This window comes from Glycine soja, chromosome 13 (assembly GCF_004193775.1).
Source record: "Glycine soja cultivar W05 chromosome 13, ASM419377v2, whole genome shotgun sequence".
NCBI lineage: Eukaryota > Viridiplantae > Streptophyta > Magnoliopsida > Fabales > Fabaceae > Glycine > Glycine soja.
In genome coordinates, this window is record NC_041014.1 from 23,449,858 (window position 1) to 23,466,880 (window position 17,023).

At 34.3% G+C, this 17,023-nt stretch overlaps 3 protein-coding genes across 3 annotated transcripts; 2 read left to right on the forward strand and 1 right to left on the reverse strand.

Moving 5' to 3' along the window:
- The first annotated feature begins 336 nt into the window (after positions 1-336).
- Positions 337-6,287, forward strand: LOC114382535 (autophagy-related protein 9-like). Its single transcript, XM_028342022.1, has 10 exons — positions 337-600; positions 1,641-2,288; positions 2,394-2,714; positions 3,357-3,579; positions 4,024-4,203; positions 4,305-4,511; positions 4,643-4,720; positions 4,841-4,911; positions 5,026-5,136; positions 5,282-6,287. The coding sequence occupies exons 2-10, from the start codon at positions 1,714-1,716 to the stop codon at positions 6,120-6,122; spliced, it is 2,607 nt and encodes an 868-aa protein (XP_028197823.1). The 5' UTR covers positions 337-600; positions 1,641-1,713; the 3' UTR covers positions 6,123-6,287.
- Positions 6,288-7,414: 1,127 nt separating this feature from the next.
- LOC114382724 (protein KINESIN LIGHT CHAIN-RELATED 1-like) lies at positions 7,415-11,037 on the forward strand. The gene is made up of 2 exons (XM_028342310.1): positions 7,415-9,185; positions 10,566-11,037. Exons 1-2 carry the CDS (start codon positions 7,543-7,545, stop codon positions 10,771-10,773), a joined length of 1,851 nt encoding a protein of 616 aa, XP_028198111.1. The 5' UTR covers positions 7,415-7,542; the 3' UTR covers positions 10,774-11,037.
- A 3,457-nt stretch (positions 11,038-14,494) lies between these two features.
- Positions 14,495-16,168, reverse strand: LOC114381952 (RING-H2 finger protein ATL16-like). Its single transcript, XM_028341182.1, has one exon. The coding sequence runs from the start codon at positions 16,114-16,116 to the stop codon at positions 15,103-15,105; it is 1,014 nt and encodes a 337-aa protein (XP_028196983.1). The 5' UTR covers positions 16,117-16,168; the 3' UTR covers positions 14,495-15,102.
- Positions 16,169-17,023: the final 855 nt, after the last annotated feature.

Below are 17,023 nucleotides of genomic sequence, written 5' to 3' on the forward strand. Positions count from 1 at the left end.
ATGTAATCCATCTCCTCTCATCAACCCAATCTGGTGCGAAAAAAGATTTACATAATATATATCAATTAAAAATCCTTATCAAAATTGATATATTACGTCAATAAATCAGATTCTCATGTATATTATCAGATTTCAATCGAATTTAAATCAAATCTAAACAAACAATATGATCAAATTAATCGATTCTCATAAAATATTTCCAACTAACCCCATAAATAATCTTCTACGGAACTTACCCATTCTCACATAGTAGGCTTCCCCATATGAAGGCTTTGCTTTGTTAGAAGAAAACAAATTTAGAAAGAAGAAGAAAAAAAAGAGAGGAAGCAGAGAAATTAAAAAAGAGTGAATAAAAAGAATTTCATCATAATATGAAATTATTGTCGCTGTAATTTCCTCTCCCTCCACGCAACCAAAAACAACAAAGCCCCCTCTCTTCTTCTCTTTCTTTTCCTTCTTTGTCTTCATCGCTTGTTCAATCACTCGTTGCACAACTTGCCTCGTCCTTTCAAATTCTGCAACTTTCCCTGTCTTTTTCCCAAACTCTGTTTCTGGCTATCCTCAACTTTCCCTCCTTCCATGTTTTCTGCTTAGTTCTAGGTAACTTCACCTCTTTCCATCTTTGCGCAAAAACTCATCTTTTAATGCTTGAATTCTCGTATTTTCGTGTGATTTTTGTTGCTGAACAATCGGTTTCATCTGGGGTTCTTTTTTTTTTTGTATATAATTATGTTGTTTCGCCACTTTTTGTTTCAATGAATGTTGTTTGTGTTGTTAGAAGTGTTTTTTTTTTTGTTACTTTTCTAGTTCTGATTATAAGTGTCAATAAGTAGGTAATTGTACTGTTTGATTGTTCTTTTTACGTGTAATGCATTGTCTGATAATGTAGTTGTACTTTGATGTCTCGATGGATTATTCAGCTCAATTTGGATATACTATGCTACGGCCACTTCCCATTCTGGGTTTTTTGTTTTCTTTACGTGGAAACAAAAAAATATTATCGATTTTCACCTGCCCCTCCAATTGAAATTAAGGGGGAAAATCTTCTTGTGCTCAAACTTGGCTAGTGAAACTGAAATTTGCAACCTTTATCTGCCTCTTGAAGTTTGGGGTGGATATGATTCTATTGGTTTAGGCTGTATATTTGTAACATGATTGGCATGTTGTGCAATTATGTTCCTCTGGTGGGGTCTAGTGTGTCTCATTGTAGATATGTTAGCATGATGTCTCTATACAATTTGCTTGTTGGTGAGGACTGGTTATCCGCCCTCCATGTCCTTATGAGATGCTGGTAATGAACTGAGATAGTAGTGGTTGGGTATGATGCTGATGTCTTTGGTAGATAGCTCCGCGTAGAAATCATTTGCAACATTTTTCAAGGGGCTGACTGCAACCACTTGTATAAGAACTTGTTGAGCTGATCATATTTCTGTTGGTGATTTCTATTTTTTAGATTTTATTACCTCAGGTTGGGTTTGGAAATAGGAACCACTGCTTTAGTAGCTGCACCAAGCTTTCAACTTTTCTGCTCCTTGTTCAATTTGATAGTTCATTGGGCTGAAGTATGAAATACTATCTTGCAATATCTCTTTCTGTACTGCTTTTGGAAGATACTAATATTGATTCTGTCGTGTTTGTAGAACCTTCTAATAAACATTTAGGTCTTTGGGGCATGGACTGGCTGTTTATGCCAACTGTCAATATCTGTGAAGAATGTTTAACAGGCCAAGAGGTGCTCGTGCTTTTAATGTATTGAATTGGAAACATCAAGGTGAATCATCTGTGACAACAGGTTTACTTCAGGATGTTCCACCAGAGATTGAATTGTCGGATTATAGAAGGATCCCAAGTCCAGGTAGTGAGAGCCCTTCAGACCTTCTTAATGGTGAGAGCCTAAATGTAGAGCCCATTGCTGATTTGGATTTCTTCTTCGAAAGGCTTTACTGCTACTACTGTGAGAAAGGGCTCTGGTGCATCATCATAAAGTGGATAGTTGAACTTCTGAGTCTTGGTTTCACCATATGTTTTTCGGGTTTTTTCTTACTATATGTTGACTGGAATGGGCTCCGAAATGCAAAGTGTGGGATGGATGCAGTTGAATCTGGAAGGAAGCCTTGTGATCTTGCTAAAGAAGCTCTTCATGAACACCCTTTAACCCCATTTACACTTGGCAAAGCTATTATTGTTGGATACTTGGGAATATTTTCTATCTATTGGATATTTTGCTTCTTGAGATTCTTTGTTCAACTAAAGGATACTTTGGATATTCGACAGTTTTACTACAATGAGTAAGTATTGAATAATAAACAATTGAAACGTATTGAATTTTAAGGGATTGATAAATTTTGCATGACTCAAGTCTTTTTGCCATAATTTACCTTATCTTCTTGCAGTCTCTGTGTTACTGATAATGAAATTCAAACCATGCCCTGGGCTACAATTCTTGAAAAGGTTGTTCTTGTGCAAAGCTCACGACAACTCTGTGTGGTAAAGGATCTTTCTGCTCATGACATGGTAATGAGGTTGATGCGGAAGGAGAACTACTTGATTGGAATGCTCAACAAGGGTGTGCTTTCTTTCCCAATTTCTCTGTGGGTCCCAGGTGCCGGACCTTCAGTGAAAGCTGGTACTAATCGCACACGATATCGTCTAATACTTCCCAAGACCCTTGAGTGGACTTTGAACTGGTGCATACTGCAAAGCATGTTTGATCGGTATGTTAATTATTGTATAAATGCCTTCTACAAATAATCATTATATGCAGTATCACTTGATCCTGTAACCTGTAAATAGATGATGGTCTTTCACCATCTCATGTGTAGTTATTAATCTTTAAACCATATTTAGAAATTATGTGTTGGTCTGAAGGATGCCATCTAGATGAAGGATTGTGACTCATAAAAAGTTACAATTGATATATAACCATCTGTTTTTTTATGCTTAAAACTATCGGGAGACATATTTCACTTTACTCTGGATATTAAGCTTGAAAATTGAAATTTATTGGGCGGTTGACATTGGTCACCTTAAAAAAGTTCTTGAAAATTTTAACCCCTGTTTGATGCAAAGCTGTAAATTGCCATTGAAGGAGGACTTGTTCAGAAAAAAAATAAATGAGTTACCAAATGGTAAAAGCACAAAAACTTGAGGAACTAAAAACATATTTAATCCTAAATTTTTTGTTGTGGCAGTACTGCTACCAATGAGTAAAATTGTTAATGACTGGGGCCTAGAGTCACAGGTTTCACACAATCTCAAATCTTCATAGCTGCTGAAGAAAAACATGTTTAAGCCTAATGTTTATAATATTATGTATCCAGTGATGGTTTTTTCATTTGAATGTGCTTTCTCTGCAGAAACTTCTGTGTTAGAAGAGACTTTGTGTCAAATCCAAAGACATTAAAGAAAAGGCTTATGGTAGTTGGGATTGTAATGCTTTTACTTTCTCCATTTCTTGTCATATTTATGCTGGTATATCTCTTTCTGGGGCACGCTGAACAATTTTATAATCACCCAAGCACAGCATCATCTCGAAGATGGTCAAATTTGTCACGATGGGTCTTTAGGGAATTCAATGAGGTATCGTTATTATTTTTTGTCCCTTTTTTGCAGCCCATTTACTTGCATGGGTTTAATCATTAATGTTAGTATCTGAAAAGAATCATTATACAGGAAATATTTAAAAATGTAGACAATTATTAGTTATTGCTTTGCCTTTTTCCCTTTTGGCTAGCATCTTGGCTTGGCAAGGTAAGAATCAAGATTAGCAGCAAGCCATCATAGTTACTTTGTTCTCATAGTTACCAGCTCTCTTGTGCTCATTTTACTTGTTTAACACATTATTTGAAGAAATCCATGTATCAATTAGTAACTAACTATCCATGTGCTCTCTTGTACTTTCAAGATAAAAGTATTACTTGTTTGAAGTGGTATTATAAATTTAACCATTATGTATTTGAAACTAGTGCCTGCCTAATTATTGTTTTTAGCATATTTCGTGCTTACCAATAACTTGTGTTATAGGTGGATCATCTGTTCAGGCATCGGATTAATAGCAGTGTATTACATGCTACTAACTATATCAAGCAATTTCCTTCGCCTATCATATCTATCATTGCAAAATTCATCTCATTTGTATCGGGTGGCTTTGCTGCAATTCTGATCATCATTGCTTTTCTAGAGGAGTCTCTGCTGGAGGGTCATGTAATGGTTTTTCCATTCTTATGCTGAAAGAAGTTGTAAATATATGTCATGACAGTCAGTAGTAATAGTTTTTTTTTTTGAAAAACAAAAAATCAATCCAGATATTTGGTCGGAACTTGTTCTGGTATGCTGCTGTTTTTGGAACTATAACTGCTATTAGACGGGCTTCAATTACAGATGAGCTTCTAGTCATAGACCCCGAAGGAGCAATGTCAATGGTAGTTGAGCATACACATTATATGCCGAAGAGATGGCGGGGAAAAGAAAGTACTGAAATGGTCCGGATTGAGTTTGAAACCTTATTCCAGGTACTCTTTCAGGTGTTGGTTTAACACATTTGCATTAAAGTAGACCCACCCTTATGTGTCCTTCATTGTTTTTGTTGTAGCATAGGTTTGAATTCTTCTATTTATGCTAATATTTTTTTTTGGTGGTGCAGTATAGTGGGATGATGTTACTTGAGGAGATGGCCTCGATTTTCCTTACTCCATACTTACTTCTGTTGGTTGTCCCAAAGGTCATTGCTGTACTTGGACAGAATAGTTTCCCCTACTTTTGACTGCAGAACAATAGAATTATGACTTAATTTATACACATTAGTGTAATGTATTAAGTATGTTTTCTTTTCATTTTGCAGCGGGTTGATGATATCTTGCAGTTTATTGCAGATTTTACTGTAGATGTTGAAGGTGTTGGTCATGTTTGCAGGTTGGCATGGAATGATATAATTTCATCCTTTAATTATGTTTTTTGGGCTTCTTATATTAACTTGTTAATGGCAGGCAAACCATATAATTATGTTTTATTGTATCATATTATCAGTTTTAGTGTCTTCAATTTTCAAGAGCATGGAAACAGTAATTATGGCTCTCCATTTAATGCACCTCACAGCCAGAGAAGTTCCCAGGGGAAGTTGGAGAAATCATTTTTGAGGTATGTTCTTGGCTGAGCTCATCATAGTCGTGAGACTGGTCTGTTAAAGTTCTATTACAATTTATTTTCTTTGAGGTTTTTCTGAACCTCTCAGGTCTTAAATAAAGCTATTGAGACAATATATGGTTATTTGTTTTCATTGCAGCTTTCAGAGTAGTTACCCTTCATGGGAACCAAATGCTCAAGGGAAGCAGTTTCTGCAAAATCTGAGAACATTCAGAGACCAAAACTTAGCAGGACACGTAAGCCGACATGAATTTTCCCCTCTTAGACTGTGGAGAGGCAGTCCAAACATGGGAAGCAATGGAGACAGAAACAGGTTTGCATCCAGGGAAATGCCATTTAGTACTTTTGCAACTGGCAATCATTTGGGTTCATTGTGGCTAATTGAATCAAGAAATCAAAACAATCATCCCTATCTTCTTGATTGGTACTACACTTCCCAACCTCATGATGCAACAACTCAAAGACATATTCAAGCTGATGATCCATTTGAAGTAACGGAGCATCAATCCCCAGATTGGATGCCCTCCATCTTGGTACAAAATGAGCAACATGGGCATGAAGAATACATAAATGAGTATTGCGATGAACATGTCACTTCCCATCTTGGCGCTTCCACATCAGCTCCCATCTTCAGGGAAAGCCTAATTCAGGATCAACATTCCATTGATATGCCCCTCACTACCAGGAGTCATTGGTGGGCTAGAAGTCACTCCCAGAGTGGACATGCTCAGACAAGCTTTTTTGAGCCACCAGATTTCAATCACCAACCAGTATACAATTACCATGAAAAGTTTTCTGATAGAGGGTCAGAGGATCATGATCAGGAACAACACTTGCACTGGGGAGATTATCACCAAGTAGTATCTAGTACAGCACATGTAGATGATTTAGATGCAGGAAAATTCAATCTTCTATTTGATGATGTTTATAGCAGTACACCACAAAATTCCACTGTAAATCCTAGCACTGCAACCTTTTAAGTGATGACTTTGTCCTTCATTATTTGTTTTGGCTGGTTCTTGCTTCTGGAATGCAAGAGTTCCGAAGTCAAGTCATGATTGTCATTTCTGTTATTTGTGTGGAAATGGAAACTATTCTTTGCTGTAAATAGATTCTTTGACATAAGGCAGTTCAGATTTCTATAATTGTTTTGCGTTAAGTTTCTTGAGTTAAAGCTAGGCCTTACTTGATTATTAGAGTAATTCTGCTCAATAACTTTTTTCGAGTTTATTTTTTTATGTATTGGCACTAAAGAAAGTTTTATACTATTAACAGAAATTATGATAAGTCTTTTAAAAGTAATTATTATAGAAGACTAAATTTATCATATCTTTACATTTACTGTATGAATTATTTACTCGCATTTTAATTGTACAGTTGCAATCTCTTAAAATAGTTTCTTAAATTAATTTTACAAGGTATCTTTCAGGATTTCATACAGGTGAGATAAAAAAAATAGAAAATAAGCAATTCAGTATTTTCTTAAAGTGAGAAATTGGAGTTGTCCTAATGAGTATCCACATTGCATCAACTCATAATAGTTGCTTTCAATGGGATCTGCGTGTAATCGGTGGAGGTTACGCATTCAGAACAGCAGCATACCAAATGTTGCTTCCAAAACAACAGTTTTGCTTACCAATAAAAATTAAACAAAAAAGTATCAAATTATTATTATAATATGTACATGTGATAAAAACATACATTCTATTCATTGGAAAAAAAAATCTAGTCATTAGAATTTTTGCAATATAAATAGAGTGTAATGTGATTTTTTTAGCACAATTAAAACCTCTCAAATTTATCTCATTTCATTCTTAAAAAATTCATAAGTTCTATTTTGATTTGTTTTTATCCCATGGTTTTATCACATGTACACATTATAATTATAATTTGCTACTTTTTCTCTTTATTTTTTTATTTGGTAAACAACTTTGTTTTATGAAACAACAATTACCTAGGAAGCACCATTTCGTACGCTACTGTAGTGGGAGTTGCTATGCAAGCACTAAATTTTTCCAATAATTTGCTTCTTCGGTTTATTGATGCTAATGCTATAATGAAATCATATTTTTTTCTAAAAATAAAAAGGAAATAAAGTATTTAGTTCAATTTTTTTTTAAAAAAAGTCACAGGATTTGCTACAGTAATTAGAAATTATTAATTCAGAATTAATGATAAAAAATATGACTAAATTTCGGTTTTATAAATTTCAATAATGCAATAATTTTAAGAAAAATACTTGTGGGATATGATAGTATGATACCATCTCGGGGAAACGACGGCGTTTACCTCTCTCCTGCTTTACATTCTCTCTCTCTCCCCCCTGCTTCAATGGAGGGTTTTACGTAGGTTTAACCCCAAATAAACTCGAAACAAACGAAAGCTCTTCAACTCACCACCATGAGAAAACTCTGGAATTCGCTGTCTCTCCTCGCTCGTCGGAGATCAACTTTTTCCTTCTCCAAATCGTATTCTTCCGATGCACCCTTCAACCGCTGCACCAAAACCCACGGTTTACTCATCAGACCCAACAACAAATTTGCGACCACCCCATTTCGAAACATGGAAACCCTCGTCCAGAAATCCTCTCCAATCCCCTCGAGGCAGCGAAAAATCATGGAAAAATCGCAGCTTGACGAAGCTTTCGAGTCCGCAGAAACCACCGAGGAAATGCTCAAAGTCTTCAGCAACATGGAAGGGGTTTTCGACGAGAGAGAACTTGGTTTGGCTTCTTTAAAAATTGGCCTTAAACTTGACCATGAAGGTGAGGACCCTGAGAAAGCTCTTTCCTTTGCTAACAGAGCTTTGAAAGCTTTGGAAAAAGATAACAACAACAACAACTTTCCTTCTTCTTTGCCTGTTGCCATGTGTTTGCAGCTGTTGGGGTCTGTTAGTTTTAGCTTGAAAAGGTTTAGTGATAGTTTAGGGTACCTTAATAGGGCTAATAGGGTGTTGGGTAGGTTGCAGGATGAGGGTGGTGTTAGTGTTGATGATGTTAGGCCTGTGCTGCATGCTGTGCAGCTTGAGTTGTCCAATGTTAAGAACGCCGTGGGGAGAAGGGAGGAGGCTCTTGAGAATCTTAGGAAGTGTTTGGAGATCAAGGAGATGACTTTTGAGGAGGATAGTGGGGAGTTGGGTAAGGGGAACCGCGACTTGGCCGAGGCTTACGTTGCGGTTTTGAACTTCAAGGAGGCGCTGCCGTATTGCTTGAAGGCGTTGGAGATTCATATGAAGCGGTTGGGGATGAACTCAGTGGAGGTTGCGCATGACAGGAAGCTTCTTGGGATTGTGTATAGCGGGTTGGAGGAGCATGAGAAGGCGCTGGAGCAGAATGTTTTGGCGCAGAGGATTTTGAAGAACTGGAATCTTAATGCGGATTTGTTGCGTGCTGAGATTGATGCTGCAAATATGATGATTGCTCTAGGGAGGTATGACGAGGCTGTTGGTACTTTGAAGGGTGTTGTGCAGCAGACAGAGAAGGATAGTGAGACTCAGGCGCTTGTGCTTGTGTCGATGGCGAAAGCATTGTGTAATCAGGAGAAGTTTGTGGACTGCAAAAGATGTTTGGAGGTTTCTCTTGGGATTCTTGACAAAAGGGAACGGATTTGCCCAGTAGAAGTTGCTGAGGCATACTCGGAGATATCAATGCAGTATGAAACCATGAATGAGTTTGAAACTGCGATTTCGTTGCTGAAGAGGACACTAGCTTTGCTTGAGAAGCAGCCACAAGAGCAGCACTCGGAAGGAAGTGTTTCTGCAAGAATAGGTTGGTTACTGTTGTTGACTGGTAAGGTGCAGCAGGCTATTCCTTATTTGGAAAGTGCTGCTGAAAGATTGAAAGATAGCTTTGGTCCCAAGCATTTTGGAGTGGGTTATATCTACAACAATTTGGGGGCAGCATATTTGGAGTTGGATAGACCCCAGTCAGCAGCTCAAATGTTTGCAGTAGCTAAGGATATCATGGATACATCTCTTGGTCCACATCATGCAGATACAATTGAAGCATGTCAAAACCTTTCAAAGGCTTATGGCGAGATGGGAAGGTATGGATGGTTTTTGTTGGTTTGACTTTGTATCTTGATATTGTTTCTCTTGATTTGTTGATTCTGAGAACAATTTGTTTTGGGTACACTTATTGTAATGTGATGTACTACATTCTATGTAATTTTAGTGGTCTAAAAATGCAATACTTTTGAACATGACCCATTAGTGTGCCATTCAAATTCCATTGGAACTACTGTTTTTTGGCTTGTGAGATTCCTGGATGAGTGAATTCCCATGCATTCCCCTTTAATAATTTATTACAGAGAAAGTATGATGGTTTATATGTCTGTGTGCATTTTCTCATTATGTTTATTGACAACTTCGTAATATAATGACGCAATACTCCTAGTCTTTTTAATTTGTGTGTCTGCCTCTGACCTAGTTCTTATTATTCACTAAACTAAGTTTTATACTTTATTGCCTCCTAAAAATTAGTTAATATATAAACCACTATCCTCTCTTTTGTACTTAGCATAAGATTTCTGATTTGGTGGTCACACTCGCATTGCATAAAGTTCTATTGTTCAGATATTAGATAAAATGTAATTGCGTTGAAAGATTTTCCTTGAGGTTGGATCTTGAGTGCAAGGGATAATGTCCTGAGGAAATGCTGCATATCTAAACACCCGTATAAGCCTTGCGTCTGTTTTGAACTTTTATCCAATCATATTTCAGGGATGAGTATGTTCATTTTGAGTTCCATTGCCTATGTTATTTTATTTACAGTCTACAGAATTTTATTTTTGAAGTTGTTATATAGTAATCCTATCCTGGGAATGTGTGTTAGAATTTTACCTTATATGGTGCAGTTGTTGCTGTTTGATGAGCACATATGAGATATGGGTAGATATCTAAGTTCATGTAGGAGAATTCCCTCTTATGTTTGCCACCATCTGCATGTGTTATTTTGTTCGATATTTCTGCAAGTAAATACAAAGATGTCATGTTAGTAAAATATTGATCAGTTAATTTCTTGAGTAAGCTGCCTTTTCTGTTTAGACTTTAGAGTTTCTTAGGGCAATTCAGTTGGATTTTGCTGTTTATTAAATTTAAAGCCAAATTGTTCATTCATTCCTATATTGAACTACAGTAAAGTTTAGGAATTGGGAGAAATGTGTTTATATTTGAACATTGGTTGTTCTTAGTTCTGAGCTTCTCTTAATATAGGAATTAAATGTAACAATACACTCTTATTGGGTGAATGGAATGCACAAGCATGTTTCTGTCCCTAATTTTTCTCTGCTGTCTCTGTGGGGAGTATCTGCAACTATCTCTACCTGTTTTAATTTATTGGTAGTGCCATGGACAACTGATATGTCTGTCTGACCAAAGGGATATAAGTTGATGCTTTTCTAAACAGTTGTATCTTGGAATTGCAGCTATGTCCTTGCCATTGAATTTCAACAGCAAGTTGTTGATGCTTGGGAAAGCCATGGAGCTAGTGCAGAAGATGAACTTAGAGAAGGCCAACGACTTCTTGACCAATTAAAGAAAAAGGCCCGTGACGCCTCTGCAAATGAGCTTCATATGAAGGCTTTGCCAAATGAACTTCCTATGAAGGCTTTGCCCTTACCACATAAATCCTGAACAGTTTTGTAGACTTTCCCTTTCACATTGCCATTGCATATTGCAATGAATATCTACGACTTTGGTGATTGTTTGACAGTTTTGAGGCTTCCTTACAGATTTATGTGGGTGACTACTGAAATTAAGTAGTACTTATATCCCATATCCCAATCATATAGTTATTTTGGATTTGTCATTATATTATTCAGATTTTATTTTTAAAAAAATTCTAAATCTGTACTCAGTTGTTTGTCATTAATAATATGGAATTTCCTCTTCAAATAATATAGTTCTTTTCCTATTTGTTTTTCCTATTTGTTTTTTGATGTTGTTGCTAAGTTAGATTGGGTTGAGTTTCTTTTTTGGATAAAATTAAATTCAAATCAATTATATTTCATTGGGTTGGTTTGGTTTGGATTCTGAAATTTTTTTCTATCAATATGTACTAAACCAATGTCATTAAAATGTTAGTTTGGTTCAAGTTATCAAATTATGGTAATTTTTTTTTATCTTTTTTATTGTTTATTTAACATAAATTTTTAATTTATTCTCTTCTAGAAATATTAAATGAAAATATTTTATTTTTCATTTAAACAAACTAATTGACAATTAAGTGCAATCAATTAACATTAATTCATGTTAATAAATTAATTAATCAATAGATTCATGTTAATAAATTAATACAATAAATTAATTATTAATAAGATAATTATCAATTTGATATTAATCCATAAATTAGTTTGATCAATTTGTATTTTACAAATTAATATATATGAAAAATATACATTACGCATAAATTTTTTTTATACATGTCATGAGTTATATGAACAATATATATTGAAAAATTATTAGTAAATTACTAGAAGAATTGATAATCACGTTATATAAAAATATATTAATATATATGCAAAATAATAAATATTAACAAATTAATGCTTGATTGATAATCAATGCATTGAATATATTTAATTTTAAAATTTGTTATATTTTTTTATAGTCAAAATTTATTATAATAAATTACATTAACTATCACTTTAATAATTTAAACTTAATTCAATCAAATAATTTTTTTTAATCATCATATGTTATTCTTCATGTAATTTGTCTCTCTCTTCTGCTTCTCAGTTTTATTTATATTCCAATAAAAATTACCCATAGAAAATTTGATAAGAATATATAATCAATATTTATTTTAATTAAATATGTATCTTAAATTTTGAATTATCATATCTTTTAAAAATACTTTTTATAATAAATTAAAATATCAATCAAAGTAATATAATTATCAATTTAATATATAATATTTGTGAATATTTTTATTTATGTTCAACCATTTAATTACAAAATATATTTTATCATTTAATTAAAATATTATAAAAATAAAATATATAGTAAATTGTTTTATATTTACTTAAAAATAGTATGCACAATTAGAAATGACAAAGAAACACATACCCTGCGTATATTTGTAGATAAAATTTGAAATAAATACTAAATGAGTATCTTTAGTGGGTACTCACGTGTAATGAAGTAGTAAATGTATTGTCACTATCTGTTTGTTCTGCGTATTATCTGTTAATATTAATATATTTAATTTTTTTTACTAATCTTAAATACATAAATATTCTTTATAAATATTTTTTTATTTGTATTTACATTTTGGAGTATAATTTTATTTGGACTTATATTTTAGTGTACTTTTATTTAAGTTTATATCTTAGAGAGTAATTTTTAGATAATTTTGTTTGAAGTTCACAAAATTTCTTTATTTAGAATTATTCGTAGGCATTTTTAATTGTGTATATGGTAAAATATTTGAATAACTTTAGTTGTAACAATTAAAATTATTTTTCAATAAAATATTTAAATAAATAAAATTACAAAAAAATGTTTGTTAAAATATTTTTAAACTCTTTTATTTTTACAAAAATATCCATGAATACCCGTAGATATCACGGTAATAAAAAAAAATCCACAGGTATGCTTAACGGGTACTATGTGGGTAATGAGCAAACACATGACAATTATTTATACGGGTAAAAGGTGATTACAACCTAGGTTCGCTCAGCTCATTATCATTCCTATGCCCAATCTTATATTCAATTTTTTTGTAGAATTTTTTTAATAAAACACATATAATGTAAAACTTTCTTTATAAAATTGTTGGAAATTTTGTAGAAGGAATGGTAAGAGGATACAGTATTACTTGGTGTTTTTTATCTTCATACATGCAATATGAGAGAAACTAAAATTAGCTGGCACATGTCTTATTCATTTATTATTGTTAGCCTTTGAAGACAGCAAATTCAAAGTTGACGTTTCATAACGTCTTTAAAAAAACTTGTTCTGTTGTAGCTATAATAGATTTTGTTAAGCCAATGGAATAAGTGTCTATACGTACTGAAGTATAATTGGTTTAGGCTTTTGGGAGTGAGAAAAATTATTGGCATATGTTGTTACTTGATATTGATTCCTCAATAAAGTTTTGACCTTCAAATAGTGAGGACGAGCATAGTAGAGAGTAAGGACGAGGAAGGAAACTACTGTAATTTCTATAATGGTCTATGGGCGCTTGCTTGGAGTTGAAGGGCAAGCTACTGTTCTTTTCTTCTTTATCACAGGAGAGTGTCAAACTGTGACTGTAGATTATTAACAAAAATCAGTGCCATAAGGAACTTGGCTCTCCAGAAATTGGTTTAAATGGTACACATCATATTTCCCTTAAATAAGATATTGGGTTCCAGTTGTCTAAGAAAAAAATAACTCGTTAGATATTGGGTTCAAGTTGTATATGAAAAAAAAAACTCTTGTTAGAAGACATAATTGAATCATATTTTTAATGTTTCCTGTTCAAAGATGGATGGTTGTCTTGTATAAAAGATATCTTCTAGTCTAGGCTAAAGAAGGAATTTAAAGTAAAAAGTATCAAAGAATAAAACATTTAATAGAATCCTAAATTAGAAGGTAATCTGAACAGCTGGTTGTAATATAAGAGTTGTTCATCAATGGTGTTTTGAAATCATAGTCCAAATGGCAGCCCCTGTGACAGCTTTGTCAAACCATGACCATGAGTACTAATTGCATTTTATACAAAAAAAATTCAAGTCATAATTTACTTTGTATTAGTATTTTTATAATTGAAAGTGAGTTCTAGTGAGACAATAAAGTTATGTCTTGATGACTAGTTGTTATGAATTCAAATTAAGAAACAATTTCTTTACTTTTTTGTGAAGTGAGGAGCCTTTGGCATTGGGGTACATTAGATTTTTAGTATCCTTATAATTCCATTCAGATTCTCTTGATTCTTGGCATAAATCTGTTGCCAGCAACCTTCTTGAAATTGTTGTGACATTAAAAATAAGTCTACTAACGCCCAGCCAAGGGGAGAAAGTGGTTAAGACTTTAAAGGGACAAGGACAGAAGCGGAATACCTACCAACCATAGTGTTAAAATTAAGCCACATTCAATGCTGTATTATGTAGTTGCCCCAATATCCATATGATTGCAATGAGGCAAAAAGACACTAGTGATAATTTCCACAAAAGACATTTCTCATGCTGCTACTTATGGTTTCTCATTGCTTGGGTCCCTATGATCTCTGGCTTCCAATAAATAGCTTCTACTTATAACACTTGCTTGCTAGTTCTACCCCCATACACATTCCCAGGACCCAAATACAATACACTAAAATAAAATAAAGGAAGAGGCATGAATCATGAGCATCATAGCATGCAGAGAAAAAGGACCCGGAATCAAAATGCTTGGCAAGTTCTCAAGTACTAGTGTACGCAGTGAAGGGAGAAGGAGGGAGAGAGAGGTCACGGGTTCAAATCTCTCCTTGATATTTCTAACAAAACTGACTAATAAAAAAAACCTAGTGAAAAATAATGAGTATGAAAGTGATACACTGCTAACAATCAATTAAGCGAGTAAAAACCAAACTTTAGAAAGGAAAATACCCACGCCTTGCGAATTAAGCAAGGTACTAATTACCAAAGTCTAAAAGCAAAGGCTTCTTTTTTTTTTTTTTTTTTTTTACTTTTTCTCAACAATTCCACTGTCAGACTCACTAAGTCACTGTCATTGCAAAAGTCACTCTACAGTCTGCATTTGCCTCTGCCGTTTTTCACCACTGAGATTCAAAGATCTTTGCTTCATTTGGATGACTGAGCCAATCCGAACTTGAAGATCTCCATTTTGATAACTGAAAGTAAAAAAACAACCCGAATTCCAAGTCTGATCGAAGAACAACACTAAAAGTACCTATAGAACTGCATCTAAATTTTGTCCAAAAAACGAAAGAGATGGGAAAAATAAAAAAAAAAAGAAAAAAAGGAAAATCATCTCAAATTAAACATCATTCTCCAAAGGAAGAACTGCATTTTTGGATCCCTTTCCATAGCAAAACGGGAAGAATGCTCTTCGACATCTGCTATTACAATCCTCACTAGCACTAGCCTCATTCTGAAGTCTATTTTGTTGTATAATGACTTGAGCATCCAAGTAAGTTTGTCTATCATGTGCTGAATCCATTGAGAAAGATCTTCTAATAGGCTGAATCAGAAACTGGTCATCTTTCTTCCTGATATCAATACACTCATCTCCCATGATGGAAACATGGTGGCACTTCCTTGTAGTGTGGTTTCTATGTGCCAAGCTTCCCCTTGAGTCATTCCTCTCTTGTTGCACCGGTGGTATCACTGCTCCAGATTCTCCCCCAAGTTCAATAACCACAAAATCTTCATCACTACCCATGTTGGAGAGCAACTGAGAATCCTGAGGAGAAGAACTTGGTGCTATGATGTGGTCCAATGGACAGTGTGTGTTGCCTGAAATGCTTGATCTGCAAAGTGGGCAATTGGAATTGGTCTGAAGCCAAATGTCAATGCAGTCCAAATGAAAAGCATGGTTGCAATTGGGAAGAACTTTTAGCACATCCTGTTCCTTGAACTCAGTCAAACAAACCACACAACCATATACACTTTGGTCCTCACCTTCTTCTCCTTTTATGAACTGAAAAGTTGGGATTTCTCTGATGATAGACTCATCAAGCCCTCGGTTCCACATGGCAGGAGAGAATGCTATGAAGGGGTCCTCTTCGTGCCGAGCTCGAAGGATGGAAATCCATCTCATTGGGTTAACTTGGCGCCAGTTTGAGCAGTATTTGGTTAGAAAAGTGAAGTAGCTGAGGAGCAACAGAACAGTGGCCAAGATGCTGAGCACAACAATGACAAATATGGGAAAAGCATAGTCTGATGAAGCAGGTTGTGGTGGGTGTTGGAGTGTTCCAGCCTGGGTTTTGATGGGTGGGAGAGCTTCATTACCAAGCTTGTTGTTGTAGGAGTGGTTCTTGTTCAGTGCCATAAGCAAAGATGTGAATGAGAGATGTGGAATGTCTTCATAAATAGGTTTGACTAGTAGGATTAGCTTCTTTTTTTTTTTTTGTTGGGTTGTTTGAAAATCTCTTTCCGGTTAATAGTCAAACACTAATTCTTTAAGGGATTGAAATTTATTTAAGATATTAAATTTTAATATTTTTTTATACACACAAATTTAAAATTAAATTCCTAATCACATACTTAAGACATGACGAAGACATGAGATTATCTGTCAATCATATTGATAATTGACCAAATAAAAAAAATCATCTTTTCTTGGATAAAATAGGAAAGGAGTGATGGTAGCAAGCAAATAGATTAGTAAGAGACATATGAGAAAAATTAATAATTACTATATATTAGTATTAATTAGTCATGGAAGACTTGAAAGTGAAAAACCTATGAATGAAATGGATTAGTTCTAAGAGGCACATGTGCTGATTAATTACAAGGAAAAGAAACAACTTGTCACATGAAGAAAAGCACGAGGGGTCAATATTTGTAACATGTTTTAGTCTCTTTTCAATATTTGTTACTTACTCTTGGAGGTTTCTCTTTTCTCTTATATGAACTTTGCCTCCTCTCAAATCTCACTAGTCAGCTCTCATCTGATCTGTAGTATCTTTGATGGTCCTACCACCCTACGATTAAGATTTGAATATGTGGTCATATCAGATTGATCACATTAACATCAAATAACATGAAAATATGAAAAATTAAGATTGATGCAGGGCTTCTCGTATGTAACTATTCAAACTTTTAACACAGTTCTAAGGGGATAAACTTTTTACTGCATCTTTGTTTGGATTCAATATTGACACAATGTAAAAATATTGTACGTTATCACTTAATCATGTATTACTACATTATTAGTAACAACTTGACACTGACAA

Excerpts from the sequence above, each read along its gene's own strand:
- LOC114382535 (XM_028342022.1), top strand. The coding sequence starts at position 1,714 with ATGTTTAACAGGCCAAGAGGTGCTCGTGCTTTTAATGTATTGAATTGG. Across the intron at positions 2,715-3,356 it reads CTGCAAAGCATGTTTGATCG|AAACTTCTGTGTTAGAAGAG; the intron begins GTATGTTAATTA and ends CTTTCTCTGCAG. Across the intron at positions 4,912-5,025 it reads GGTGTTGGTCATGTTTGCAG|TTTTAGTGTCTTCAATTTTC; the intron begins GTTGGCATGGAA and ends TCATATTATCAG.
- LOC114382724 (XM_028342310.1), top strand. The coding sequence starts at position 7,543 with ATGAGAAAACTCTGGAATTCGCTGTCTCTCCTCGCTCGTCGGAGATCA. Across the intron at positions 9,186-10,565 it reads GCTTATGGCGAGATGGGAAG|CTATGTCCTTGCCATTGAAT; the intron begins GTATGGATGGTT and ends TTGGAATTGCAG.
- LOC114381952 (XM_028341182.1), bottom strand. The coding sequence starts at position 16,116 with ATGGCACTGAACAAGAACCACTCCTACAACAACAAGCTTGGTAATGAA.